The sequence below is a fragment of the Calonectris borealis genome, chromosome 4, assembly GCF_964195595.1.
Source record: "Calonectris borealis chromosome 4, bCalBor7.hap1.2, whole genome shotgun sequence".
NCBI lineage: Eukaryota > Metazoa > Chordata > Aves > Procellariiformes > Procellariidae > Calonectris > Calonectris borealis.
This window is the reverse complement of record NC_134315.1, coordinates 55786436-55814260: the sequence shown is the minus strand read 5'-3', so window position 1 is coordinate 55814260 and position 27825 is coordinate 55786436. Positions and strand designations below refer to the sequence as shown.

The window sequence follows — 27825 nt, the reverse complement described above, 5'->3', positions numbered from 1 at the left end:
TCGGTGCTCGGGCGCCCACAGCTGTCCCCTGGGGAACAGGAGGCAGCTGAAACCGCCGCTCCCGAACCACCCCCCCGAGCAGGCAGAACGGGCCCCGTGCCCGGCGCGCAGGGGGACGCGAGGGCTACGCGCCGCTGCGCGCGGCGCCGGGTACCTTCCGTGCGCTTACATAGGGCCTACAGGCAGGCCGGCCGGGCGCCGCCGCCCCGCCTCTTCCTCCCCACGTGACGGCGCGTCGCCGGGATAGGGGGCGGGGGAGGGGCGGGGCTCCCGGCCTGCCCCGCGCCCGGCGACTACAGCTCCCGGCAGGTGCCGCGCCCCGCCTGGGGCCCGAGGGCCGGCGCCTCCCCGCCCCCCTCCCAAACGGCCGCCGGGCTCACGTGACCGCCGGGTGGCCAACCGGGTTTGAACCTGGGTTTTTTATCCGCCCTTTCCCCTCCCCGCAGCGCTTCTGCGATCAGATCGATCTAAGATGGCGACGGTGGAACCGGTGAGTGTTTCATTCCTGTCTCCCGCCCGCCTTTCTCTCTCCTTCCTCGCCCTCCCACCGCCGCCTCCTCTTCCTCGAGCCGCGGCTCCCCCGGCCGCGGCGGGCGAGGGGGCGGCGGGCACCCGGCCGGGCGGGAGGCGAATGGGCGCCGGGGCGCGGGCGGCGAGGCCGGCGAGGAGCGCACGCACGCACGCAGGGGGACGGGGCGGGGGGAGGGGGAGCGGGAGGCGCCGGCCTGTGCGGGGGGAGGGGGAGGCGGGGGCTGGGGCCCGAGGACTGTGCCGGCACCGCCGCCCGCCACACGGGAGCGGGGGGCGCCGGGCCGGGCCGGTGGCGACCCAGGGCGGGCGGAAGCGAGGCCCGCGGGCCGGCGGCGTTGGCTGCCGCCGCGGCGCCCATTGTGCCGCGCCCCGCCGCCCGGCCCGGCCCGACCCGGCCGCCCCCGCGGCGCTGCGGCAGGGGGGACGCCGGGGCCGGAAGGCGCGGTGAGGAGCAGCTGTGGGCGGCGGCAGCGAGCGGAGCCGGCCCGGCCGCCTGGCGAGCGGCTCTTCGCCGCGCTCGGCGCATGTGGCGCGGTGGGGGTGGCCATGTTGCTTTCCGCCCAGAGAGGCCGGTGGGTTAGACTTGCCGGTCATCGAGGGGGCGGCTCTTCCCCGCCGGCCGGCGAGCGCCCTCCTGGCAGGCGGGGAGCGGTGAAGGTCTGGTTCCAAGGCAGGCGCAGAGCTTGCAGTGAGAGGCCTTGCGATTAGGAGGAGCGGGGTCGCTAACCTGGGGCGAGGATCTGTGCGTTACCAGATGCGCTGCTCGGCAGTTTGGCAGCTGAAACAAGAAAACAGTGTGACTGGTAAGACTCGAGGCGTGTTGCAAGCAAAATTGGCTTTTTCCGGTTATGTCATCTTTCTGGATCAAAAGGGTATTTTTATTCAAGCTTTTTTACAGTTTTCATGATAATGAAGTACTTTTTTCTTTTTCCTAGGTATTAAGTTACATTTATGATATTATGCTCTATTTTGTAAACATTGTCCCAGCCTGCACTTCCCTAAAGAACTGAAACAGCTGGAAGTGGTCCGAGTATAGTTGTTATTCTAATCCCACATGCTTGCGTATCATGAGGAGTGGACAGCAGAAGACTGTGTATTAGGGTTTCAAGAAAATGAGAAACTTAAGGAAGGCTAGTTTCTTGCTGCTGCTTACCAACTATGAATAAATAGCCAGTGTGTACTTTGGAGAGGCTGTGTAACATCTAGACAAAAAGTGTTTAAGTTTGAAAATCACTTCACTGTTTTTAAATAAAGATTAATTTTACCTTTTTGTGTAAGGGATGTTGATCCTCCTCTTACGATTTTCTTCCATGAACCACAAAACCACCTTTACTTAGAAGGAAGAGATTGACATTGGTCAGCATTTATAAATGGCTTGACTAGCAGTTCTGAACAGGAAGAATGTCAGTTGTTAAGACAGTGAGCTGGACCACCAGCAGCACCCTTCCTGTGTTTTCCAGCCACAGTGTTAAACACTTGTTTTCCTATCCAAAAGCTGATCTTTCTGAGCCGTAACTCACATATCTGAACATTAGAGCTTTCTGTTAGCTCAGTGTTTTGTGATGACTGTGGAGCTTAGCAGTGGTTGTGATAAATAATTTGTAATAGTGATGGCCACTGGAAGCTGAAATGACTCTAAAGACATGGATTTGCGGCTTTCTTGGCTGTGGTGCTGGTGTAAACCTGTGTCTGCACCATTCTCTCCATTGCTCTTGCATAAGCATGAGGTTGCATGTTGAGCTAGAACTGGGGCCTAATTTAGCCAAAAATAAACAATTGATTTTGCCACGCCATTTCCCAGCAAGACTGGTTTCCCAGATCCAGTTCACCATCCAGTGACAAACAGTTGTGCTGAGCCAGTGAAAGTGGAAGACAGGGCAACACTTTAAGTTGTTTAAGTTGATGCTGCTGTTGAATGTTCTGCCCTAGCTGAAGAATGTTTGACTTCAGGAAACAAATATCAGCTATGCCTGCTTATTTTCAGTTTTATTTAAATAATAAAAATTTTTGTTTATTGTCCTTTTAGGTGGCTCACACTTGTCTTACCTAAGCTTAAAGTTAGACTTGCATAGTGGCTGAGGTCATAGACGCTTAATGTTGTGGAAATACTACGTGCTTTTCAATTGAACAATTTAATTGTATGTGTGGTTAGGAATTGGATTACCCCTTGATCATAGGGAAGCCTTTCTGTTGCTGACCTTCAAAATCTGAACCTAGGTTTGTAGAGATGTCATCTGTGATGCTTCCCTAGTGTGAAAATGTCTCAGGAAATGCAAAACACTATTGAATGTGTTTGTTTTGGTTTTGTTTTTTTTTTTTTAATGTAGGCTCCTACTAAAATCAGTGATGTTTCTAGTACTTCCATGCTCTCAAATGTAACATTTTAAGTCTTGTGGAAAAAAATGTTTGAAACTCTTTAGGAATATTGAAACTTGAGTTTAGAGTACTGTAAAGAGTCCCATGCATGTTGCTAAGAAAAGCAAGCTTATTCTAAGTAAATATAGACCTGTTGCACAGTGGTTTACTTGTCCACTGCAGGGAAAACTTAAGCCTCTGCAACACTGACAGGTTAAAACTCTTAGTTTTTCTTGTGCTATCCAGATTGGTTTTCTTTTAAGACTATTCTAGATTAATTGTGAGAATATGTAGAAGAGTGTCCTATTAGAGTGTGCTTATTTTGTAGCCTTTGAGGATTAAATGTGATCAGATAACACTGTGCAAAAGTCCACAAAGTCAACAACAAAACCAATAGTAATGCTTTAGTAAACAGTAGTTTACCAAAGGTGACTTTAAAATGTAGCCACACAAAGCCTGTAGCTTCTAGGTGCGTGTAAATCACGTGGAAGTAACTTATATGTGAGCATCTTGTCCCTCATCATTCAAACTGGAAATGGGCATCATGGCTCTTTTTTTTTTTTGCTTCATGACAGTTATCGTTACATTTGTACAAATGCAATTCTTGTGAACTTAACTCCACATTTTAAGATACGTGGTTGAAACTTCAGTTACGTGTAATTTGAAAAATGCTTGTTTAAACAGCTAATCATCAATAGGTAGGACTCAAAATGTTCTTTAAATGAAACAGCATTATGTCAAGGGGTTACAAACATAGGGGTGTGGGGCCTTGAAATTCTGGAAAGTTCAGAATAGCTCTTAAAATTCAAGGTAGGCTGAAAGGTATTTCTTCTGTATTATTGACAGACAGCATGTAAATTAAGTGCAGGCCATGTTCAACTTTAGACTTACTTCTATTATTAGGTATTTCTGCTGTAATGTAGTTGGTGACCTGCTATGGTTGAAATCAGTATAGTATTCAGCTGTAGTATTGTGAACGTGGTTGCTTGCTTGTTGCATTGTTCTGAAATGATGCAGGATAAATGTATCTTGCATGCTGTTTAATAATTTGAGAATGTCTATCATAAACTTTTGAATTGTAAATTATGTTTCTGACTGAATACAAAGCTTCCTCTAAGAGGAGGATGATGTTGGACAACTTGTAAATTTTTTGAGATAAGCATCGGCACTAGTGAGGCCGCACCTCGAATACTCTGTTCAGTTTTGGGCCCCTCACTACAAGAAGGACATGGAGGTGCTGGAGCGTGTCCAGAGAAGGGCAACGAAGCTGGTGAAGGGCCTGGAGCACAAGTCTTATGAGGAGCGACTGAGGGAACTGGGGTTCTTCAGTCTGGAGAAGAGGAGGCTGAGGGGAGACCCCATCACGCTCTACAGCTACCTGAAAGGAGGTTGTAGTGAGGTGGGTGTTGGTCTCTTCTGCCAAGTAACTAGCGATAGGATGAGAGGAAATGGCCTCAAGTTGCGCCAAGGGAGGTTTAGATTGGACGTTAGGAGAAATTTCTTTACTGAAAGAGTGGTCAGGCCTTGGACCAGGCTGCCCAGGGAAGTGGTTGAGTCTCCATCCCTGGAAGTATTTAAAAGACGTGTAGATGAGGCCCTTAGGGACATGGTGTAGTGGGTATGGCGGTGTTGGGTTGACGGTTGGACTCGGTGATCTTAGAGGTCTTTTCCAACCTTAAAGATTCTATGATTCTATTGTGTAGAAGTGTGTAGGGAGATTTAGAAGTGTTTTGTCCCTTGAGCCATCTGAACTGTTCTCCTCAGTAGTTTTGGGAAGTTTTTGTTTCTTGTCTGAGTGCCTTAGAACTAACAGAATGTCAGATGTGGAAAGTCATCTTATCTTATGGGTAGATTTCATCTTCCAGTAGCAAAGGCAGACTGCAAACTGGGCCAAGAAGTGGTAGCACAAGGGCAGTCTGCTTAGGCAGCTGGAAAAAACACCAAGATACTGAAGTATTTTGATATACCTTGTAACTTGTTTAGTCATAAGTTTGTGAGTTAAATGTTGAAAATCTGATGGCTACTTTCAAGTGTATGTAACTCATTTTTCAGAAGTCAAAAGGGCTATAAATATTCTTCGCATCTTTTAAAACTTGAGATTATATTTTCTAAAAAAACAAACCAATGTGCCCCTCTGACCCTGGAGGAAGTGTGTGACTGTACTACCTCAGTCTTTTGTTCCTGTACATGTGTTGGGCTTCTGTTCTAATTTGGTGGGATGTCACTCAGTTAAAATCATGTCCCATGTTTGTGTTTTAATAGTGAATGCCTTTCTAAAAATCTGTGGTGGTCTAAGTAATAATGTATGCAGTTAGGATAGTTGCTCTGCATTAGGGCTTGTTATGTCATGCCTAGAAAATTTTTCTCTGTCCCGGTGTCTGGAAAGCTATTTAACACTGTTTAATTGCTAACAGGTGGCTATTGGTACCTCTCTTCCACTTGGTGTTACACATACTACGTATGATTTTTACCTCTCTATATTCATTCCTCAGAGTTGCATATCAGATCATCGTTTGATTTGTTTTCTTACAGCACATAATACTTGCTCATGGGTGGGCTTAAATCCTTTTTTTGTCCAGAATATTTTTAAATAAATAGCTCTTGATTCTGTGCCTTGTGAATTGTTACCCTAACTGTAGTGTAGTAGTAATCTGCAAGAAGCATAAGGACCGGCAGGTAATTGACATGCTTTTTCCCCTAGACATCTGATAACTGGGATGTGCAGTTTTCTCATTCTGTTGGAAACCCTAAACAAGGTGGAAACTCTCAAATGTAACTTATTTTGGTTTGATGCAAGAAAACTTTGGAAGCCTCTTCCACTAATTGATTCTCTTAACTTTCACCAAGAATGCATAATAGTGCTAGGTTACGTCCTTTTGGGATATAAATGTTATGCTCTCTCAACTGGACTTCCTAAACAACTTCTGTAGACAATTAGATGACATGAATGTGGTCTGGGCAGCACCTGAAAACACTTGGTGAAACCTAGTTGAGCTAGTTGTTCTCCTAAATAGACAAACCTGATTAAGCAGTTTTTACTGTAAGTGCTATTTGTTTCCTGTCCCAGTGACATGCACACCTTCCTTTGATATGTTGGTCATTACGTGCTGTGGAAAAAGAATAATTAACAGCAATTAAATCTGCAAGTGTTAGAAGCCAAGTAACGTGCAGAGATGCACAGTCATTAAATGCTGAGTAGGCAAATGTTTCATGGACTTCTGCAAGCTGATTCCTACATCAAAAAAAGATGTGGTGAGTGAATAAATGTCACTTTTAATTACGTGCTGTCTTGCATATGAGGAGTAAGATTGACCATATGAAGCTTTCCAGTTTATCTGGTAATACTACTCTCTTTTATTATGTCTATTTTAAAAGCAGCAAACCCAGTGGTAGCTTAGTTTAATAGTAGCCAAAAGTCAATTTTAGGTTAAAGAATACATTAGTTATGAGCAGTAGTAAAGTATTGTGAAGGATTTTAAATTTAGTAGTCCAGAAACTGCTTGCGGAGACAGTCTGACTTTAAGTTAATAGTGTAGCAAGTGCAGGATTTCAAGGTGTGAATTGGTAAAATGTGTGCAATATCACTAATTCATATTATATTTATACAGTCTTTTAAAACCTGCATGCTTGTGGTTTGGGGTAGAATTTCAGTAGCTGGAAAGAGGTTGGGTACAAGAAATGGACTTTGAATGCCAATTAGTGAACTTAAATACTTTGTATTTGACTAACAATGAAAAGTGCTTTGCTATACAAATACTTTAGCTTGGTGGTCAGAATAGTGAGATAAAGGTAAGATGGAAGGAAATAGGAGCTGATATGATTAACCAGCCAAAAATGGTCCTTTTTCTGTTTTCCTTAATGACAGTAGGAAATAAAAAGTAGTGATGCTAGGTAGCTTTCAAAATATCTTAAGGGACTTGTTATTGTGGTGATTAACTAAAATGTTTGTGCTGAGTCAGTTGTCTTACATTTGTCCAGAAATGGACTTTCATGTAGTTATGTGAAGGGTGACCTTCGGTATGCTGGGCAGGTATTGAGGTTCATTACATTTTTTTTAATTGTCTGGAGGTGCTACCTTAATCCTTTCTGATGTTGTCTTGTATTAAAGTTATGAAATGGCATAGCCCTGCATGTGCTTACTAGTTTTGTATTGAATTCTTCCAGTTTATATAGTTATGATACTTCTGGAAAACTGACCAGGGAGACTTTAGGATTAGCTCTTTGCATATTGAAAGCTATTTGCTAAAAAAACATGAATGAGATTCTCAACTGAAATTATTTTTGGAAGATACTCTGCATTTGTCAAGAGTGAGTCTATTTGACGTAAAAATCTTTAGTGTAATAACATTTGTAAATCAATTGTAAATATTAGGTGTCACAACTGCGGAGTATTATGAATGAAAGCAAGCTTTATCACAAAACCTAGTGCTTAGTTTAATTCCAAAATATCAACAAGATTTTTCTTGTATGCTCATTGTATTTGCATGTGTAATATTTCTAACTCTTCTAGTTAGAAGCACCTGAAGGGGCAACACTTAAATTGTAGTTGTTTGTACTTGGCTTTTTGTAGTTTAATACAAATAATAACTTGGAGGAGGAAATACTGAAATGCTTCTTTGGTGTATGTCAAAGCCTTTGTGCATTGACCATCTTAATTAGCTCTGTGGGGTTCTTGTATGTGATTAAAGGGAAAGATAAATATTTGATCCCATCAACTTAAAAATAAATGGGGCTAACACTAGAAAACTTATTCTAGATAGAATTTGAAGCTTTTGGAAGATCTGTTTAGCTTTTTATGGTATTACACTGAAGGAGACTTGACAGATTGTTCAACACTGCTTCTGTAGGTTTGTCAGTGATGTTCCCCATTAGGGAATCCTGAGAAAGCATTTAGTTTTATTAAGAGGCAGGAAATTGTACTACCTGCCCCTTTTACTGTGTAAATCAAAGCACCATCCTAGTTGTCACTGCCCCGCTAGGCCTTCGTGTTTCAGTATTTTCACTGTGAACATGGGAGCATATGAAAGCATTCTTAAACAGGATGTAAATTAGCTTTTGAACTGAGATTTTTTTTCCTAGGTGAGCTGTTATACTAAAGCATACTTAATTACTTTCAAGTGTAAAGGTGTAACTTCTCTGAAGTAAAATGTAGTATCATGCTTAATAATGCTAAATATATTGATAATTAAAAGAAAATCCTTATTAAGACAGATCTTTAGGTGTTATCAGAAGAGTTTGCCAGCTGGGACTGTGAAGGTTAAACAGTGTTTGTTTATGTTATCACTTCAAATCCATTCCACTTTTCAGCAGCTTTGGTGATGATAAACTGAGTAACATGGAAGTCTGGAATAAACTGTTCCATTGATTAGATGACTTATGTTCCTTAATCCACCCCTACATTGCTTTGACTTTCTTAAGACCACAAAGTTTAAATTAATTTTTAAGTACTACTTTTGTATTGCTGCATTTAGGAATGTCTAGAGTCTTTGGGTCTGCTTTAGTTAGTATTTGTTTATATGACTGAAGTGCTTTTTCTTTCACAGGGTCAGCTGTAGAGGCTTTTTTGTGTTAGCTGTAGGGAATGAGCTCTAGTCCTCATTCCTTGTCTCTGTAATATTCTAGCACGAATTGCAGATTAGGGAGAGATGGTGGTAACTGGCGGGGACACTTGGCCTCACAATAAAGCTTTGTGTTCCCTAGTTTGAAGGAATGGTGTTAGAATTTCAAACCTGACACAGTGGCTTCTTGAACTGAATGACAAGCTTGAGGGGGTTTGCATGCAAAGGGAATATATTATTTCACTTCCTTGTGTTAAAGTATATTTGACATCCCTTGCACTGTCTCTAGAGATTTGAAAAAATGATACTTGGAATCAGTCTAATCTGTGGCAAACGGGTGTAATTACATTTTTTTTCAGTTTGAAATTTGAGAACTGATATGTGTTCAAGTTCTGCTGTTTGGTGCCTGAAGCTTTGTTAGTAGTGATGTTGCAAATACAAAGATAACTACTTACTGGTTTGGTTTCTAGCTGCTTGTAATAGCTGATTTCAGATGTGAGAATTGTACGTGTCTGTCTCCTATTTGTAATAACAGATTTTTCTAAATAAACAGAGCCTGTACATCTGTTTCCAATGATGCTTTGTCAGAAATGGATTTTAAAAAAATCATTTTCCTTCTGAAATTACTCTGGAAATTACTTTCTAGATGTGCATATTCTAGGTAACGTAGCATGTTATGTATTTCTGAAATAACATACTTGTCTTACTTTGAAACAGTTCTCTGAGTTAAGTAAACCATTCTGGAAACAAATGACACAGGAAGCAAATTGCTGAACAGCAGAATGTGAATTCCTGCAGTTAGTATTTATTGTGGGACCTGTTCAGATGTTGAAGAGTAAAGGGATGCAGATTGTGCTTCCATGGTGTGATTTGGGCTTCTAATCCAAGGTGAATTAGAGGAACTCTTACCTTCAACCTCCTTAAAGTTACTTCAGAGAACTAAATTACTTCAATAAAAATTGAGAAGGAACGTATTAATAACTCCTTTCTTCAAACAGGAAACCACTCCCAACCCTCAGCCTTCAGAAGAGGAGAAAACCGAGCCAGCACCTAGTCAGGAGGTTGCCAGCCCTGAACAGTATATTAAGCATCCACTACAAAACAGGTAAATAGTACAGAAGCATGATTGTATTTTGCCAATGATAGAAGAATGCCTGTGGCTTTACAGCTCTCTTGTTTACCGTATGTTTTTCTAGCAGCATTTTGAGAGTTCTCAATTTTTTTTTGAAGATTTTAGCAGTGAGGATGCAGAGGAAATAGAATCTGATCTTGTTGTAATTTAAAGCCTTTTCATGTAGTGTTGTTACAGAAGCTGAAAATCTTTGCAAATTTTCATGATGCAGCCAGGTAATTGGAAAGAGCATGGCTTTGCTTTTAGTTGGAGGCAAGCAGAGCTTTTGTTGCTTTTGTCTGGTGTGTTTTAAGAGACTGACACTGAGATGAAGTTGCTGCCAAGCAGAACTGGAAAACCTTCTATTCTTCCTTGTACTTTGGGCAATTAAGGTACCAGTGGTAAAGACTTCTTGTTCTTACCTCTTATCAGAGTCTTACTCCTTCATATCTTACAATTTTTTTTCTCCTGTTTGGAACTGAAAGTAGTAGAAGCTGTGTTAATCAGCCAAAGAGCTTATTAGACTTGATCATATGAGTGGTTGGTGTCTACAGTAATACTGTTTTCATTTTCTGTGGGAAGCATAGCAGAAGAAACCCTGTAAAGTGCAAATGCACACATTTGTACGAATTTGTCACTAAGAGGAAAAAACTGTAGGGCACTTAAATTTTCTTGTTTAACGAGAAAAACATGGAGCAGTAGTTAAAAGTATAGTTAAGAAAAGTTACAAAAAAACCAAAGCCCTCTTACTAAATTCTGTGTGCAGTGTGCAAAACCAGGTATGTCTTAAAAGCTTTAAACGATACTACTCAGCTTTTTACTGAGCTATAGAGGCAATGAGGACTTTACCAAGAAGCTTTGTACTTGAAAACCTCAACTTGAACTACCTTTCTGCAGTAAAGGTATTACAAGCTTATAGGTTGAATTCCTTTGAATCTGCACAAACATTATTCCAGCAGTGCACTTATACTTCAAAAAGAGCAGCTAGGAAGTCATTTTCTCCAAGTAAGCTGAAGAGCTGATGTGGAGTGCTCAGTACTTAATGTTGGTAGGTAGGTGCTGCCCAAAAGTGAACCTTTCACCAAGTGGCACCTTACTGTTTTTCCGAGTTTTGAGCAAGCGTGGAAAACCACTTAGCATTGCAGTGCTATGCTGTGTGCATCCCATTTTCCCTTGTTGTCTTTCTCTCAACTTCGATCTTTTTCCTCTAAACACTTTGGTTAAATTGGTGCTGACACTCCTTTACAAGTGGTAGTGGGGCTATTGCTGGAAAATAGTAAACTTTTAAAACAAGGTTTGAAATGTCAGAAAAGGTCTCAAAGCAATAGATTGACACCTGGCAACTTAAAGTATTCCGCTGTGAGAAGATAAATCTACTCTAGTGCTAACCTGAGCGATTTCAACACTACTGAAACTATCAGAATGAAAAATAAGCCTGTTTTGTTAAATGCCTCATCAGGTGTCCTGTTCCAGCATTTTAAACGATGCTTTTTAGATCCAGAAAGAGCATCTTTGTGTGAAAGGTTCAATTTATAATACGTGTTGAGATTTGTACTCAGTGGAGATAATGATGAAGAAAATTGGATGGAAGATTCTTCGTTTAGTCTTATCTTTATATGTACAGATTTAAAGATGTGAAACAGTTAGTTGGTGGGGTTTTTTTGTAAGATTGTTGTCATTAGTAAGCTTAACGCAGCTTCCCTTTTAAAATTTATGCTCTCCTTGTATGTGAGTACTTGGGAAACTTTCATGTCATGTATAGCTTTCATGTCATGTGTAGCACAATTAGCTTTTGTAACCTTTACATGGAAATTACTGGAAAGGGAGCTGTGCTTCTAGTTTGAATAGTTGGTGTTGTTTTAGACCATAATCAGCTATTTGTAGGGGATTGCAGTTTAGCAGTGGGAGCAAGGAGAAACATCTGAGGCTTAGAGGTTTAGAGTCTTAGAAATGTTCCAAAACTATTTCAAATACTTACCTAAACGGATTGGTCAAGACTGCCACGATTCTTGTAACAGGAACAGAAATATTGTTGATCTGCAGAGAGTTGGATTTGAGAACTGGGTTTCTCATGTAGCTTATTGACAAAAACTGACTTCCATGCTGATAATATCTTAAGGTTTGCAATTAGTTTGGATATAACAATACAAATAATTATATATTTAATATACTTTAATTTCTAGATGCTATTTTTTTTATTTTGTTTCCCTTTAGATGGGCACTCTGGTTTTTTAAAAATGACAAGAGCAAAACTTGGCAAGCAAATCTTCGTCTTATCTCAAAGTTTGATACTGTTGAAGATTTTTGGGCGTAAGTAAATATGTTTCAATCTGCATAATAATTCTGGCATATGTTGGCAAAGCGTATGCCAAAGTCAAAAAACCAAAGTACTCCATTAACTTTTTGGGTGTAATCTGAAATGTTTGCAAAATTAAAGGTGAGGTCTACCCCATTCTTCAGAATGTGGTAGAATGTAACCTTTGAAGAAAATGTGACTGGAGAAGTTTTTCATACTTTAAATGCACATTATCTTGCTGTTAACACTGCAACACTGCTTGTATTCATATGTACATGACATACATGTAGAAAATTGTATTTGTGCAGTAGCTATCTCATGGTAACATGAATTTGTAAATTCTTGTAGCCAATTGATTGTCACTTCCTTGGCCCCAAATTTTGCTAGTTGATTAAATTCTCAGACAGCTGGCTCACCAGATGGTCAAGAGTGCCTGAATCTGGAGCATAGTACTTGGGAGATTGATGCAGTTTAATGACACCCTTGAAAGAAGTTCATTAGAGGTTACAGAAGAAACTACCTTAATTCTAAATTGAAGGTCTGCAAAAGCAGTTAAGCTCAAACAGCAAGAACAAAGGTAGGCCTGTGCTTTCCAAACACTTGCTTCAGTCAAATTCAGGTGGCTTACTTGGAAGATTTTTGCCTGCCATAATGATGAAATGTGGAGAAAATGCAAGTGGCAGGAAGTTGAGGGTGAAAAATGCATTATATATTTGATCTTTCTTGGTGTTTCATGCTACACTGAGTGGTAGGGTGGTTCTTTTGGATGTGATCAGTAAAGGAGAGATGGTGTCTCTTAGTGGAATAACGAGGCCCATCAGTGACCCATTAGTACCAACAGGAAAGAAATAAAGATACTGAAAATGTTGAACAACTATTTATCAGTGCAGGGAGGGGAATAGGATTCTGTGCCTGTAACCAGCTTTCCCATTCCTACTATGGGGGTGACTGATGGTTGAATGAACCTAAGTAGCTCGCAGTCTTGGGGCATGTGATGGGAGGCTAAATTGTTTGAAGCTCACTATTAAAGTTGGTTAAGGGTAAGTTTTTTAAGCTCCTATAACCAAGATAGTCTGGGTAATTAAAAGAAGTGCTTAATCTAGGTGTCTGCAATCAAGGTACAAAATCAGTCACAAGCAATTGAGAAGTTATGCCTCCATTGTGGTTGGAGTGGGAAATAGGTGTGTTGCTCTGAGGAGAAAATACTAAGGTTAAGGTAAATGTAAAAGAGGAAAGTTGGTAAATCTGTAACTGGCTTTGTAAATTCCTATGCCTGATTTCTAATTGTGAGAACATCGCAGTAATTAATTTCCTTTTTGGTGCTGGACCATGCCTGAATGTTAGTGGGTCTTGGACTACAGGTTACTGTGGTATGTGCAGGCCTTCTTCTGAAGCCTGACCTTATCAGTGCAGGGAAAAAAAAGCATCTATCTTGCTAGAGGAAGAGACAGTATATATTCCTTTGATTTTTTTCTGAATTGCATAGTTGTAAATTTAATTTGGATATATATTTTATATTTTGTTGCTTCAATCATCTGTTCTTGCCTTTTGAGTCCTTATTTCAATTTGAATTATTAGGCCTACAGCCTTCATCCCTAGAGTATTGTATTAAATAACAAAGTTGAATATTTCTCCTAAAACCTCTCTCTGCAGAGAGAATAGCCTTAGAAATATAAAAAATGATCCTTTTTCCATGTATGTATATGTACAGAATACATACGCACACAGAACTTATTGCTGTGAAAGTTCAGTGAGTTATGTTTCTAATAACTTTGTTAGAACTAGGTTTAAAAGAAGCATTGGTATTTCTGGAAAATGCTGTTGTTTAGGAATCCAGCAAGTGTTCATAAACCAGTTTCCATTCTGCTTCTTTAAGCCCAGAACGTCTTAAAGCTAATGCTTTTATACTGCTGAAAAATACTTGGGAAATAGGGTTGCTTCTGAAATAACTGTAATGCTTTTTAATTTTTGTATTTTATTCGGTCATTTGTCTTAAATTCTTTAAGAATTTTGTACTTTAAAATAATGCTTAGTTTTTAATCCTGCTTTTTTCCCTCCAATAGTTTATACAACCATATCCAGCTCTCTAGTAATTTAATGCCTGGTTGTGACTACTCGCTCTTTAAGGTATGCTTGCTAACCTTTTTTCTTCAGTTATGGATGTTGATGGATGGTTTCCTGACCAAGCAAGACACTGTCCAAATATTTCACTTCAGATATTTAGGAACGTGGTTGGGAATGTCCTAAAGGTGTTAATTTTTTTAGGAAGTCCCAAACACATGCCCTCTGAAAATCAGGCTGTCACTAGTTCTGAAAATGCAAGTACTTGCTTTAACACACTTCACAGACAGTACATTTTAATCTGTTGCTTCAGATTGTCTTCATTCTATGTTTGAGATGCTTATGCAAGTAATTAAGTCTCAATAATTTCTATAATATGAAAGATTTTCCAGCTCTGTCATTTGGTGTGACATGAAATGAGTTAAAAATGTCTGGTGTCTGTGGGAGGCTGCAATGCTCTCCAGTATTCTTTATGAGCACTACTAGCCAGATGTACAATGCTCCTATAATTAATTTTTACACCATCAGTTACATGCCGTATTACTTATGTATGAAGTAGAAAATTGTACCCAACACTGACACTTAAAGCATGCTGAAGAAGCGTTCAGGCTAGTGAATAGGAAATGCTGATGAGAAAGTGTACATGAAATCCTGCCTCGGCTGGAGTGGGGATCTGAGCTGGAGCTCTAAATTAAATCCTAACCTCTCTGAAGTGCTTCTAACATACAGCTTCCTTTCTGGATTCAAATACCTAAATAATCCCCGAAGTACTGGTGCCTGGTTTGTCCTTTGCTTATAAAACATAGCTACTGGCTGGGACTCCTCAGTAGACTATAAAGTTTGCAAACCTCAGCAGCTTTAGGTAGTGAAGAGGTGGTGATGCTTGGGTTTGGGAAGGTAACAATATTTTAGGTGACTGAGAAACCTTACTAGTAAATTTCAAGAAGCTGTAGGCCCTTCAGAGATTAGGCTATCTATGGATCATGCTTGTATTTTTTGCATGAATCCTAAATTTGTGGTTTAAGTATGTGTTTGAATATCATCAATCAGCAATAATTTAATTATTTAAATGCATGGAACAGGTACAGAATTGGCAACTGTTGCAGGCTTCTGAGCAATCTCTTGTTGTTGTCCTTCAATTGTGACCTCATAAGAGTGCCTCTTAAAGGTGATGAAGTAGTTTGAGCTCTGCAGCTGCCAGTGAGGGTGTTAAAGTGAGCTGACACCACTCCATCCTGCACGTTGAACACTTAATTAGTTTCAGCCAAAGTTCTGTAGTGCAGCTCTCTTAATAGACATTTCTTAACCAAATTTCAGTGTCTAGACAGTTACCGGCTTTTTTAATGACTGACTTTCCTGAAGTGCAGCATAGCTGGTGGATATGGGAGTGGCAGCTGGCTGCTTTGCTGGATCAGCATCCAGAGTCATGTAATTCAGTGCAGGGCCATTGGTAAAGTATGAATCAGAATGCAACTTGCTTTTAAATGGTGGCCCTTTTGTGGCCCTGGCAATTAAAACCCTCTTATTCTCACCTTGTGTGTGCAGGAAGTCGTTGAGATAGACTGCCAAGGGTGTCTGTCTCAGTGAAGTAATCTTTATGCATAAGCAAAGCACTCGGCCAATGTTGCAGTGAGTCCAAGACTTAAAATAAGGACTCCAGAATGTAGCTGCTAATTTTATCTGTTTCACACAGGGCAAAGTGGATGTTTGACTTTGCCTGTTCGCACAGTTTTTATGTAATGTTGTGTAGCCGAGACTTTCACCAGGGCTGTAGAAATAACAATTCATTAGAGAAAGTGCACTTTTTAAGCTGTTTTGGAACTTTGGTATTGGCATGAGACAGAATTTCTGGACAGGTATGTATCTTAAACTATATACTTTTTTCTTAAGTTGCTATTTCAGTTACCACTGGCCTTTTAGTTGTTATTTAGGAAAAGTACAGATCATGTCTGATTTAACTTCTGGCTGTTCTTTACAGGATGGGATTGAACCCATGTGGGAAGATGAAAAAAACAAGCGAGGAGGACGATGGCTAATTACACTAAACAAACAGCAGAGACGAAGTGACCTTGATCGCTTCTGGCTAGAGACAGTAAGTACTATGGCCTTACAAGTTGCAACTGAAGAATCTTGCATTTGTATTATTTTAACTAGTTTTTTCTTTCTGTGTGCCACACTAGAATTCTAACTTCCTGGCAGCACAGTGTCCTGTAAGTTTTTATTGACAGGCATGATTTTTCAATAGTGGTGCTCAATGTAGTTGTATTCTGTTGAGTACTTTCTTATAACAGGCAGCAACAGAGGTAATTCTACCGGACAGATTAACTTTTTCCTGTGGAATGTACAGAATAGCTGTCAAGCTATTGGGAAAATAATACTTTGTCTTGAATGTGACTCCCAAATTTAACTGTTTAAATGTAACAATTTGTTTTACAAATACTCTTATAAGCGATTGGTTTTCAGGTTTTGGTCTTGCTGAAACAAGGGAGTTTCAGATTTATTTTTGTTCTTTCTGTACTTATCTTAACACTAGGATAGGCAAGTAATAGCACAATCTTCCTGTACACTATAAAAATGCTTTTCTCCATTGCTGTTATCTTTCTGGAATAGATTTTTTGAATGGTAAATATACTTCTAGAGATTATGTGGCTTGCAGTAAATGTGTTGTAGAAAAGGATACAACTGTACTGTCCAGGAGCTGACTCAGGATAGCCTAAAAGAGTCTAGTGTGATCTGCATTTTAGGGGCATGGATTGCAGGCAGTACAATGCAGAACAATCTTATCAAATATTTGATCTTTCTTCCCTGCTTGTGTGAGAGGCAAGAACTATTGCACCCCTTTGAAAGGAAGAAATGGCCTTCAGGATCAAAGCAGAGGTGTCCAAAGCACCAGAGCTATTGGGATCTTTCTAGTCACTGTAATGATTTGAAGAAAAGATGATGAGCATTATACTACTAGGCAATATGACTGCACATGAGTAAATAAATGTCTTGCATTTGGCCCTAAATGCCTATATGAGTCCTTCTGACTCTGAATAATCATTACATATGGATTGGAAATGTGTAGATAGTCTATGTAGACTTAAGGCGGGAGGGCTCTGCTTTTTGTTCAGTAGCAAGCGATGGCACAGAGCCCAAATACCCAGGTGACTGGGATATGTGCTCTAAAACAACCCTGTCACTTCTAATTCCAATAATTATTTGTAACCAACTTTCTCTAATAAGAATCAAAACCTCTTCCTTTATCACTCCCTTTTGGAACAAATTTTTATTATAATCTAATTATCTTTACCATTCTTAACTGTAAACTAAACTTCATTGGAGAAGACTTTTTTCCCCTGTTGTGCAGCATTCATGAAGAATATACTTGACTGCAGTGTCTATTGAGCATGGTAGTCATCTTTGCATGTATAAGGCTGTTGATCAATATTTTGAATGTTTGTGTGTGGTTTAAACTTAAATGTTTATGGCTTTCATTACTCAGTCAATGTGTGCATCCTGCAACTGGGTGTAACATTTAAAGTATGCGTAGTTATACCTGGTTTATTCAGTAGCACACTTTGTCCTTTTTGTATTTCCTTGATGAAATCAGCCCTTGCAGCTCTTATGGGTACTGAAAGACCTGCTTTGTTCAAAAAGTTGCAAGTGTGTTGAATTTCCAAATGTTATAAGTGATTCTGGAAAATTAATATAATGGCAGTGTATTTAACGTACTGTGCAAGTGAAGTAAACAAGCGTCCATTTGGAGACTAATCCTGCAGAAGGGATTTTTAATTCAGCATGGACTAGATAAATCTGTCTTAACTGCAAGAAATTCTCAGTTTTATATATTTAAAAATTGCTTGTTTTACAAGTTGCAAGTTGTAGATTTTAAAAATCACTTTCACAGTTAGCATATTGTACAGGGACGTGACCTGTACTCAATCTGATGTTCCTGAAGTGTACCATCTTTGCCAATTCCAAGCTTCACCATTAGAAACCTGTGGGGGAGAATCTTGTATTACGTGTACACTTGTGGTGTTGCATTTGCGTTACATGCTGTTCAGGATGACTGATTCCCATGTTAGAGTCTGTGGGAACTCTGAAGCTTCCTGAGTGTGCTGGTAGGAAGTAGCATTTCATTAGATAGCACTTTTCATCCAAGTTGCAGTCTGATTTGCCTCTGAATTGGTATACTTCAGAATTGAAGTTGGACCTTACATAGCTGACATCGCCCAAATAGTTCTTCACAGATTCTTCCTAGATAATGAATGTAAACACTTAAAATTTCGTATTTGTCTACCTGCATTAAACGTACTTTAGAAAGAAGAATAAATTCCTTTAATTCTTACCTGGTTTTGGATTGGGAGGATGGGGTGGGAGGCAACACTACGTAAATGATCAACTGCGTCAGAACTTGCAGCTGCTGGGACAGGAAGAGAGATGGAAAACTCAAAATAGGAGGAAGATACCCTACTACAACTGAATTTATATTCACTTGTAACATTTGGAACTTCAAAAAGATACTGCAATAAACAGGAAGTGGTTGCTGTATGGCAAGTGGCTATAAACAGTAAAACGTACTATTCCTCAAAGTCCTCTGTGTACACTGAGTGTTTGCCTATGGAGCAGAATTCTGACTTTGAACTGCCACTTTTAATGGTTAATCTTTGTTTTGTAGTTGCTGTGCCTTATTGGGGAGTCATTTGATGACTACAGTGATGATGTATGTGGTGCTGTTGTTAATGTTAGAACTAAGGGTGATAAAATAGCAATATGGACAACTGAATGTGAAAACAGGGATGCTGTTACGCATATAGGGTAAGTAATGTGATTGGTGTCTTGAATATATGAAGTGTAACAATGCATTTAAAGCCAGCTAACTTGATAGAGAATGCACTTTAGGCAAATGTAGCCTGTGCTGAGCTGTATCCCATGTTCAAGTAACTCAGTGCCAAATTATTTGCGTTATTGTATTGTTTTTTGTATGGGCTTATGTTAGTAACTTCTTTGCACTGCTGCACTACCTTCGCTGTAGTTTAGAAATAATGAAGAATCAAATACAAATCTTGGCAGAAGTTTTTCATTTCACAATGAGGCATTATAATTAATACCTGTAGATAGTGTAGATTCTGTTGCAGCATGCCAGTCTGTAAAGGTGTGGGTAACCAGTAACAGTAGAGTATTGGTAAGATTTTTCTCAGGGAAGTGATGCTTACAAATAAGAGAAGAAAGGCATTGTAAAACTTAAGCTCATAAGAATGTCCTTATATTTGAAAAAAGCTGGTCAATGATGTGCTCTACAGATGTTTTCCTACATTTTTGTCTGTTTAAGTGCAAATCAAACAAAATAATGCTGAGTTTCATTGACATGTGTAGCGTGTCAATAGCATGTTGTAGTCTTCATTCCAGTAAGCAACAGTAGTCATCTCAGATTATCATGTGTCTGTGCTATGGAAAATGCATATTGTGCTCTGCGATTGAGCAAGTATTGTTAAAGCTAGTGTATTCCTTATGCTGTAGTATCGATGCTTCAAAATTACCTGCTGTTAAGTTTGGTCATTGTAGGCCGCTTAAATATCTTCATTGGTTTGCCTAGGTTATCTTCCCAGCTTAGCATGTCTGTCTTAGGCCGAACTTTAACTGTCAGGCATAGTAGCTAGCTAATATTTTTCACTTATTGGGTGGCTCTCTTGACACATTCCTCATTTGGGCCTTTATGAACCTGGTGGGGTCTGCCTTATACTAACAATTTCATTATCCAATCATGTTCAGACTGGAAAGGTAAGTGTTTAACAATAGACAAATAGAACTGTGGTATACATCTTCTGCTAGTAGAGAATAACCTTACATCAAACCTAGTAGGCATCAGAGTGTGTTTTTAGAACTGTGTTAACCATTAAGTAAGGAGCTAAGATGACTCCATTAGAGAACTAACTGTAAAAAAGTTAAGATTTTGCAAACTGATGGACACAATGATGAAGGTAAGTTATGTTGACTACCTGCTGTCATGTTGCCATAACTCCAAAGACAATACATCAAGCTTTTATTTAACAGTTAAAATTGGGGTAGGCTATGGTCCTGTAAACTGCTCCATTATGATTAGGGTAAGTTAAAAAACCAACTTTATATAGCTTTGTTAACAATCTGCAGTTGAACAGGCTTGTTCTGTGGTTTAGTCACAGTTTGCAGCCTAGCGCCATTAGTGGCTTGCATCTCACCTGTACTCTATGCTAAGGAACACTCTGTGTGTGTATGTAAGGGGGGGTACTGCTGCTTCTTTCTCTTAAGTCATAAAATCCAAGCTGATTTTTCTTAAAGCTCCTGTTGGGTAGCGGCCCGTGACCAGTACTGTGACCAGCAATTCATTATGGGGATGGGGGGCCTGCTTTCTATCAACAGTTAAAGAAAAGACAGCAAGTCTGTGCCAGAGATGTGCGTGGTGATAAAAACTGACTGTTCCAGGGAATTGCTCACTTACTTGGTTCAGGTGACTTTATCATCTCAGTAGTTCTGGAATCGTGGACCATGACTTCTTCATAGCTGTTTTGTTTCTATGTGTGGGAATATAGCTTGCTGATATTAATGATACTCACGTGAATGCAGTAGAATCCCTGTGTTCTACGTTTATGTAGGCCTGTTAATTATTTTTTGGCAAGAGCTCGTCCTATTTTATATGGTAAGTCATTGTTCGTACAGAACTATAAACTGATTTTAGATGCAATAAGCTAGAAAAATCCTGTTTCAAGTCCTTTACTCATACTTCAGAAATTGTTTCTAAATAGGCAACTATTTTTCATGAAGACGTCAGCAGGTCTTAAAAGCAGGTGTCCTGTTACTAATTCCTTCCTAAGGGCTTTGCTTAAACTGTTGTTCTGTTTCTTTTCTCCAGGAGAGTATACAAGGAAAGATTAGGACTTCCTCCAAAGATAGTGATTGGTTATCAGTCCCATGCAGACACAGCTACTAAGAGCGGCTCCACCACTAAAAATAGGTTTGTTGTTTAAGACGACACCTTCTGAGTATTCTTTCATAGGAGACTGCGTCAAGCAATCGAGATTTGGGAGCTGAACCAAAGCCTCTTCAGAAGCAGAGTGGACTACATTTAAATTTGATTTCCATCTAAGTGTTGTTAAGATTTGTGAGAAGTCTCATTCGCCTTTGTCTTGTACTTCTGTGTTCAATTTTTTCTATTTTGGCTGAAGTAACCATTACCAATCAGAATTTTAGTACACTTCACCCCCCGAATCCATAAATGTTTTCCTGGCCCACTCTGTAATAGCTTGGTAGAAACATTACTATTACAAAAAAAAAACCATTTGTTTATCCACAGTATTCAGAAAAGAAGTTGCATTTCCGTACCTGCAGGAAATTACTCTGTTTTACATTTGCATTGTATGCAGTAACATTTTGCTGGTTTGGAAAAGAGTATGGTGCATACAGTTTTCTAGCAATTTTTTTATACAGCATCATCTTTGCTGTAACCTATGCTGATGGCTGCTAGATTAATTTATTTGTTTTCCCTATTTGATAACATTAGTGATATTTTGATTTCAGTTGTTTTTGCTCATGTAACATTTGGTGAAGAATCTGGGAATATGACAAAGGTGGAATAAACATTAATTTTGTGCATTCTTTGGTAATTTTTTGGTTTTTTGTAGTATCAAAGCTTTGCTACGGATTTATGCATTTCAGTCAAATCAGTGATCTGTTTGTGTGATTTCCTAAACAAAATTGTGGATTTTTTTTAATGTAACACCATAATTTACATTCCTTACTAGAAATAGTATGTCTGTTTTTGTATCTTATGCTGTATTTTAACACTTTGTATTACTTAGGTTATTTTGCTTTGGTTAAAATGGCTCAAGTAGAAAAGCGGTCCCATTCATATTAAGACAGTGTACAAAACTGTAAATAAAATGTGTACAGTGAATTGTCTTTTAGACAACTAGATTTGTCCTTTTATTTCTCCATCTATACAGCAAGTATTTGTACTTCTTGTGACAAGGCAGTCTCTGCTGTGGCTTCTATTGTAGTGTCTTCCAAGAAAGATAAAGTCTGGAGCTATAGTCTGTTGAAACTTTTAATAAATCTATTAGATAGTACCCTAAATCAAAGTGAAATTATACTGATGTGGCTACTGTTTTTTTTGTAGTGGTTGGACTAATTGATCATGGTTTGCATTGTTTCTCTTTTGACTTTGGTTTATGCCAACCAAGAGATTTGAGGGTACATAGAAAGCTGTCTAGTTTCAGGTAGGAACTACACTAAAAGTGCTGAAGTGAGTGATTCTACTTTAAGTATATAATTCCTAAATGAAGTACAAGTAAAGCGCACTAGAGACGTGGCTACAAAATAAAAGTATATGAGGATCTAGATAGTCTGCTGTTATGTATGTCTTACAATGAAATGAAACTTCCATTGACTTGAAAGTTGCTGTGGGAGCTGTAAGTTTGCTTGACTTGCAGGATTGGGGGAAAATTTTGAAGGCCATTGAGTTAACTTGTTTCGAGCACAATGTGAGAGGCTTTTTCTTTCCACTCTAATAGAGCATGCAGCAAAATGAATGCTTTATTGGTAACTTCTTATTTTTTAGCATGTGATGTACTTTAAGATCTTGCCAGGGCTATAGAGCCTTTCTTCAGTTAAACTTAAAGGCAGATGCTTATTGGGGTTTTGATCTTTGGGATAATTCCTTAAAGCAAGTTTAATCACTGTGGCAGTGAAGCTTCAGTTGAATCAGGCTTTTAAATCTGCCTAAGGCACTAAGTGTTTCTATGTGCCAAGATAGACTTGAACACTTTCTTGTACATTTTATAAGAGATGTGTGTTGTAAATAGCGTGTCAGACTATACCAAAAAGGTATTACATTAACTTCCAGATCATTCTTATGTCTGTTTAATAGGAACACTTACAGTAGGTGTCTATATTTAATGATACTATGCCTTCAGTGTTGGTCATTAACCAGGATAGATGTTGGATGTGGAGAGAGCTATCGGGCTGTTTGTATGCTGGTTTCTGTGGATTCTGGTGTAACTGGTTGCCTGCCCTGATTCTGCAGGCATGCAAAGCAAGTCGGGTTTGTTTAATAGGACTGTTCATAGTAGAATATAGCAGTCCCTGCCTGTTTTCCAGCTTACTGCTTCAGCTAATCATCTTTCCAGTTAAAGTAAGCTTTTTAAACTAAATTTCTCTAAACTACTTCTGTTCTGTATCATTGGCCTCAAGCTGATTAGTGTTTATAAAGGCTTTGATATTTCTGAATAAACCAGTAATGCTTGCATGCATGGGAAGGTAAAGATGAATCAGTTTCCTGAGTGGTAACATTAGATTGTCTATGTGTATGTAATTCGAGAGCACTGGGGCAAGGCCCGCTAAAATGAGTGTAATTCAGAAATGTAGTTAGTGCTGCCCTTTTGTAAAGAGCGTTGAGGTTAAACTGAGTGCTGCTGTGAGAAGTGTATATAGTACTGGCTTTGTTTAATTTCACTACAAGACTGACTGGAATATTGTTCAGGGTAGCAGCATTTTGTTCATCTAGAAAGGTGATTGATAGTTCTTTTGTATGGTCTCAGGTTTTTGAGCCTGAGCTTATTTAAGCAGCCAACTGACCTGCACTGTAATACAAAAACTTCCAGTAGGTTGATTTGAGGCTCTTCACTGCTCAAGTGACGATTGCTGTGTTTCTAGAAGACTTGAGTGAAAATTAAATGACATACTTTATCAAATATATAACCTATGCCTTTAATTCATTGCTAGAAGAAGCAAGTGACCATGAGTCTAGTTTTCTCCAACTTGCACATCACTTTGTGCTGCATACTAATGTTCTTCTGATTATAATGGTGTAGTTTGTATTCTTATACTATGGGACAAAACAGAGCTCTCTGTTCTGCGTATTAATAAAACAGCCACAGGCTCAGAAGAGGAAAAAGCAGTAAACGTTTAAATTTAAGTATCTAGTTTTGGTACAAAATATTCGGTGTCATTAAACTTCCAGCTAAACAGGTAGCCATTGTCAATGTGTGGTTTTAGTAAGCCTGAGAAGACTCAAGAATAATTGTCTGAAGCATCTATTCAGAAGTGGGTTTATATGGTACAAAACCAGCAGAGCAAGGAAAGAAAGCAGAAACTTGCTCTGTTCAAAGAGGTGTAAGAATGTGCCAAAATATAGCCTGGGAGGAAGGGGTGAAAGATGAGGAATATTTGTGAATCAACAGCTGCTAGGTGTGCTGTAAGTCTTGGGCTGTGCAATGCCTTTCATTGTCACTTTCTGTTTGTCCTGCTGCACTGTCACTGTCTTGTGTTTCAGGCTGTCTCTAGCTCAGGAAACTTAATTTTTAAATGTTACCCAAATTTTGGGAACTTGGAATAGTAGCTTTCAGCAAAGCTTGGACTGAGCTCAAAACTTCCATCCCACCTAATGGAATCTTTTCCTACAGAAATGCTTGGAAAAAATATTCTGGACTCCATGGGACCCTTACTAAAAGCAAAAAAGCATTGCAGTTCAGCCTAGTAAAGTGTCATGGGTCTTCCCTTTGATATATGTGACCTCCCTTGTTTCCAAGAAACTTTACTTTTGAGTCTGGGCCTGATGGTTTTAAAACTAGCTTTTTTTAAGAACATCCTGCACTGAAGTACTAAACCAAATAGTTGAGCTTAATAGCTAAACCCATAGAGCTTTCAGACTGCCTAGCACTTAACTTTTAGATGACTTTGCCCTCTTAAGAACAGTCAATGGTTTCTGCAAATTTTTTTTGTGGGTAGGTTTTAGTTAGATCTTACAATATATTTTTTTATGCAGAATTTGTGCCTTTTCATATTGGGCAAGAAACAGACAACTGAAAATGACATCACCACTAAGGAAATAGTTTATACCTATTTCACTTTGAAACATTTCATACCTGTCTACCCAAACTAGACTTGGAGAGCAGGAGTGCAGAGCATACTAGCAAGCAGGGTGGAACCAGGCCCAGTCCTGGCTATCAAATGCACCTGCTGGACCTCTCCGTTATCATTTCAAAGCTCCCAAAGCTGTTAAATCTTGAAGACTTTCTGTTTTGATCTCTGTGCAGGACACTCGTCACTGTAGCTGCTTGAACGGACTTTCTGCCTTTTAGTTCTTAAGTTTTGTATTCCACCAGAACTTGTTTTCAGGCGTCCAGCTCTGGCACTCCAGCAAAGCCTTTAATAAGCACTTAAATTCCTTCCCCTGTGATAAAAACCATGGTCACTCCTGCTCTTGCATGGTGGCTGCCTGGCACTTTCCCAAAAGGCTATGGGATGCCCTACTAGCCTTTCTATTTTGAAATAAAGCAGGTTCTGATGTCCAGAGCTAAATGTGAATTGTGGCTGAGCACATGATGGTTATGCTTCCTAGCATTAAGTTGTTACTTTGTGTCATGCCTTAAATGTAAAAACATCCTAGCCGAAGTCAGTCTGTTGGGATCAGTTTGCCTGCTAACCAAACATAACTCAAATTTTTTTTTTCTTCCCTGCTAGTACTGAGCCTGTGACAAGCTTAGCTGTGAATTTGTGGGGTTTATGACTGCCTGTGCTTTTCCCATCTCCATTTTTCTTCTCCATTTTTCTAAATCCTGATACTTTTCAAGCCTTATTAAAACATGTTTAATAAAGGGAAAAATACACTGAGTCTAGTCACTGCTTTTTTCGTCACAATGATACCATGGAGAATTCCAGGTGTTGCTAAACCCAGATAAAGTCTATGTGTGACTTCTTTGGCATAATAATCTGCTTATGGGATTTTCACTTTTTTATCTCTAGCCGTGTAAGTATGATAATAGTGAAAATGATACTTGAAAGCATGTGTGTGAATGTCATATATATAAAGCAAAAATGACTCATCTATTTTTTCTATTTTTTTCAAAGCAGAAAACAACTGTTTTGTTATTTCTAAAAGGTTTCTTTGGATGACTTTCTGTAATGAATTATTGGATCTTGCTTACAATAGGTAGTTTAGACCAATATTTTTTTCCTTATGTTGTGCCTATTAATGTTGTTGAGGAATTGGAGCCAACCTCATAGGTAAGGTTTGGCATTCTTTGAAGTAAAGCTAGTTTTTGAGCCTTATCTTCCTCCATATGTACAGGGTAGTTATCCTAGTGCATCTCACCCTGAGCCATACAAATACGCAGAAAGTATAATGGGAAATTGGAAGGTACTACTTTATTTCTGTAGCTTGAATGAAAATAAAGCTTCTGAGGAACTGAATGTCTCAGCTTCTTGACTCTCTATGGGGTGTAGAGAAATGCAAATCAAAGGTAAATAAGTAAGGTACTGCTTTGAAATGTGTGTTCACTCTTCAGCTTGGAGTTCTGTGTAGCTGGGGCTTCTGCAGCTCACCCGCAGATCAGCCTTGCTCTAAACAAAACTTAAGTAATGTGATTGCAAAAAGTACTGCTGAGTGCTCTTCCCTTGTTTACCATCGTTTCCCCTGTAGGAAAGAGTAGTCTAAATATATTTGTATAGTGGTCCCAGCTAGCAGAAAATTGCAGGTGATCTCCTAATAGGAGCTCCTGTGTTCCACTTGTGCCACCCTGTTAATGTTAAACACCTGGAGACCGTGCCTTGAACTTGCAGGAGGGGTTTTAGATAGTTTATGCTATCCATTAAGGGCTTTAAGGCCAGAAAGAAACTGTCTCTGTAGGTATATCATTGCACAGCTGTACACTTAATACTGGAGATTTTTGGGATACAAGAGCAGATGTTTGACTCTGCTGCAAACTGATGTCACTGCATGGCCTCAGTTCATCTCATGCGTTTGAAATGGGAGTGCTCCTGCGTAGTGAGGAAATGGTGACTACTGACTTCCAGAGGTGGAGATGCTGCTTCAAAGTTTCCCTGGACCTGGAAAATTCATCTGTGAATTCATTCCTGAAAGGCAAGGGAGAAATATCTGCAGGCTGCCATCTGGGGACAGATGCATTCCAGATTGGTTGCGTGAAAAAGAAAAAGCTTAAAAGGCTTCTTAAGTCTTTCTTGATCCATCAGTAGAGGGGGGTGTATCTTCCCTGTGCACACAAACTTGGGGGGTGGGGGTGAGGTGGGGAAAAAGGGCAGAACTGAGATTTGATTTTCTCAGGCCATGAGGGTTGTTCAAAGGTATTTTGGGGAGAAATAAAAATTGAAGGTGAGATTCAAGCACCAGAGTTTTAGCTGAAAAGCAGTGTAATTTTAAGGTCAACTCCCTTTGTTGCAAGGAACAAAGTTCCTTTAACTAGTGTAAAAGTAGCCCCAAATTGTCAAATTAATGTTCTCTGAAGTTTGTGAATGTGACTTCAGGTCACATCGATTTGTCTCATTTACCTTCATTAAACTAGGGGTTTACCAATGTTTTGGGGGTTTGTAATAGTGGTGCAGACTAGTCATAAGCTGCATCACCTGTGAACTGTTTTGGGAATGTATTGCAAAAAAAAAAACCACCCTGCTTGGATATAGGTGACTTCTTAAGCAGCAGATGGTTCTTTCACATTTGTGTGAAATGTGAAAATGATGAAAAATGAAGAATTGGCTTTTTCTAATGGTTTTGGTGCTTTTCCATGGCCATTGTTTCCCTGTATATGTGGTGCTGTTTAGACACCCCTTTGCAGCTGTGGAGCAGGGTATGCAGCGGGTCTCTCCCTGCAGTGGGAGTGGTGGTTCTTGCTGAGGGGATACCCTGGTTAAGAGACATCTCTTTTGCTGTGGGTGCTGTCAGTCACCTTCAGTAAGCTCCAGGATTGAGAGATGAGGTTTTCAGTTCTACCCTCTGAGGAAATCTCCTCCAACTGTACTTGAATTACAGCTTAAAAATATGCTCCCGGTTGTGGTGCACCTGATGTTATTGCACTAACCCTGTCACTTGCATGGTTCTTAATGCTGTATACAATCTAGGATGAGTATCCATGTGACATTTGAGGTGTTCTGCCAGAACAATT

General features: G+C 39.6%; 1 protein-coding gene across 2 annotated transcripts; it reads left to right on the top strand.

The window, feature by feature from the left end:
* Positions 1 to 287: 287 nt before the first annotated feature.
* EIF4E (eukaryotic translation initiation factor 4E) lies at positions 288 to 26119 on the top strand. Of its 2 annotated transcripts, XM_075149606.1 has the most exons (7): positions 288 to 490; positions 9443 to 9549; positions 11770 to 11865; positions 13915 to 13978; positions 15891 to 16004; positions 18573 to 18712; positions 20784 to 26119. In XM_075149606.1, the coding sequence occupies exons 1-7, from the start codon at positions 473 to 475 to the stop codon at positions 20896 to 20898; spliced, it is 654 nt and encodes a 217-aa protein (XP_075005707.1). In that variant the 5' UTR covers positions 288 to 472; the 3' UTR covers positions 20899 to 26119. The 2 variants fall into 2 exon arrangements, with proteins under 2 accessions (XP_075005707.1, XP_075005708.1); XM_075149607.1 differs by lacking the exon at positions 11770 to 11865 and having other exon boundaries at positions 353 to 490.
* Positions 26120 to 27825: the final 1706 nt, after the last annotated feature.

Bases quoted from the DNA above. Each gene is read 5' to 3' on its own strand.
- EIF4E (XM_075149606.1), top strand. The intron at 13,979-15,890 runs GTATGCTTGCTA...TGTTCTTTACAG, and splicing joins GTGACTACTCGCTCTTTAAG to GATGGGATTGAACCCATGTG. The intron at 16,005-18,572 runs GTAAGTACTATG...TTTGTTTTGTAG, and splicing joins ATCGCTTCTGGCTAGAGACA to TTGCTGTGCCTTATTGGGGA.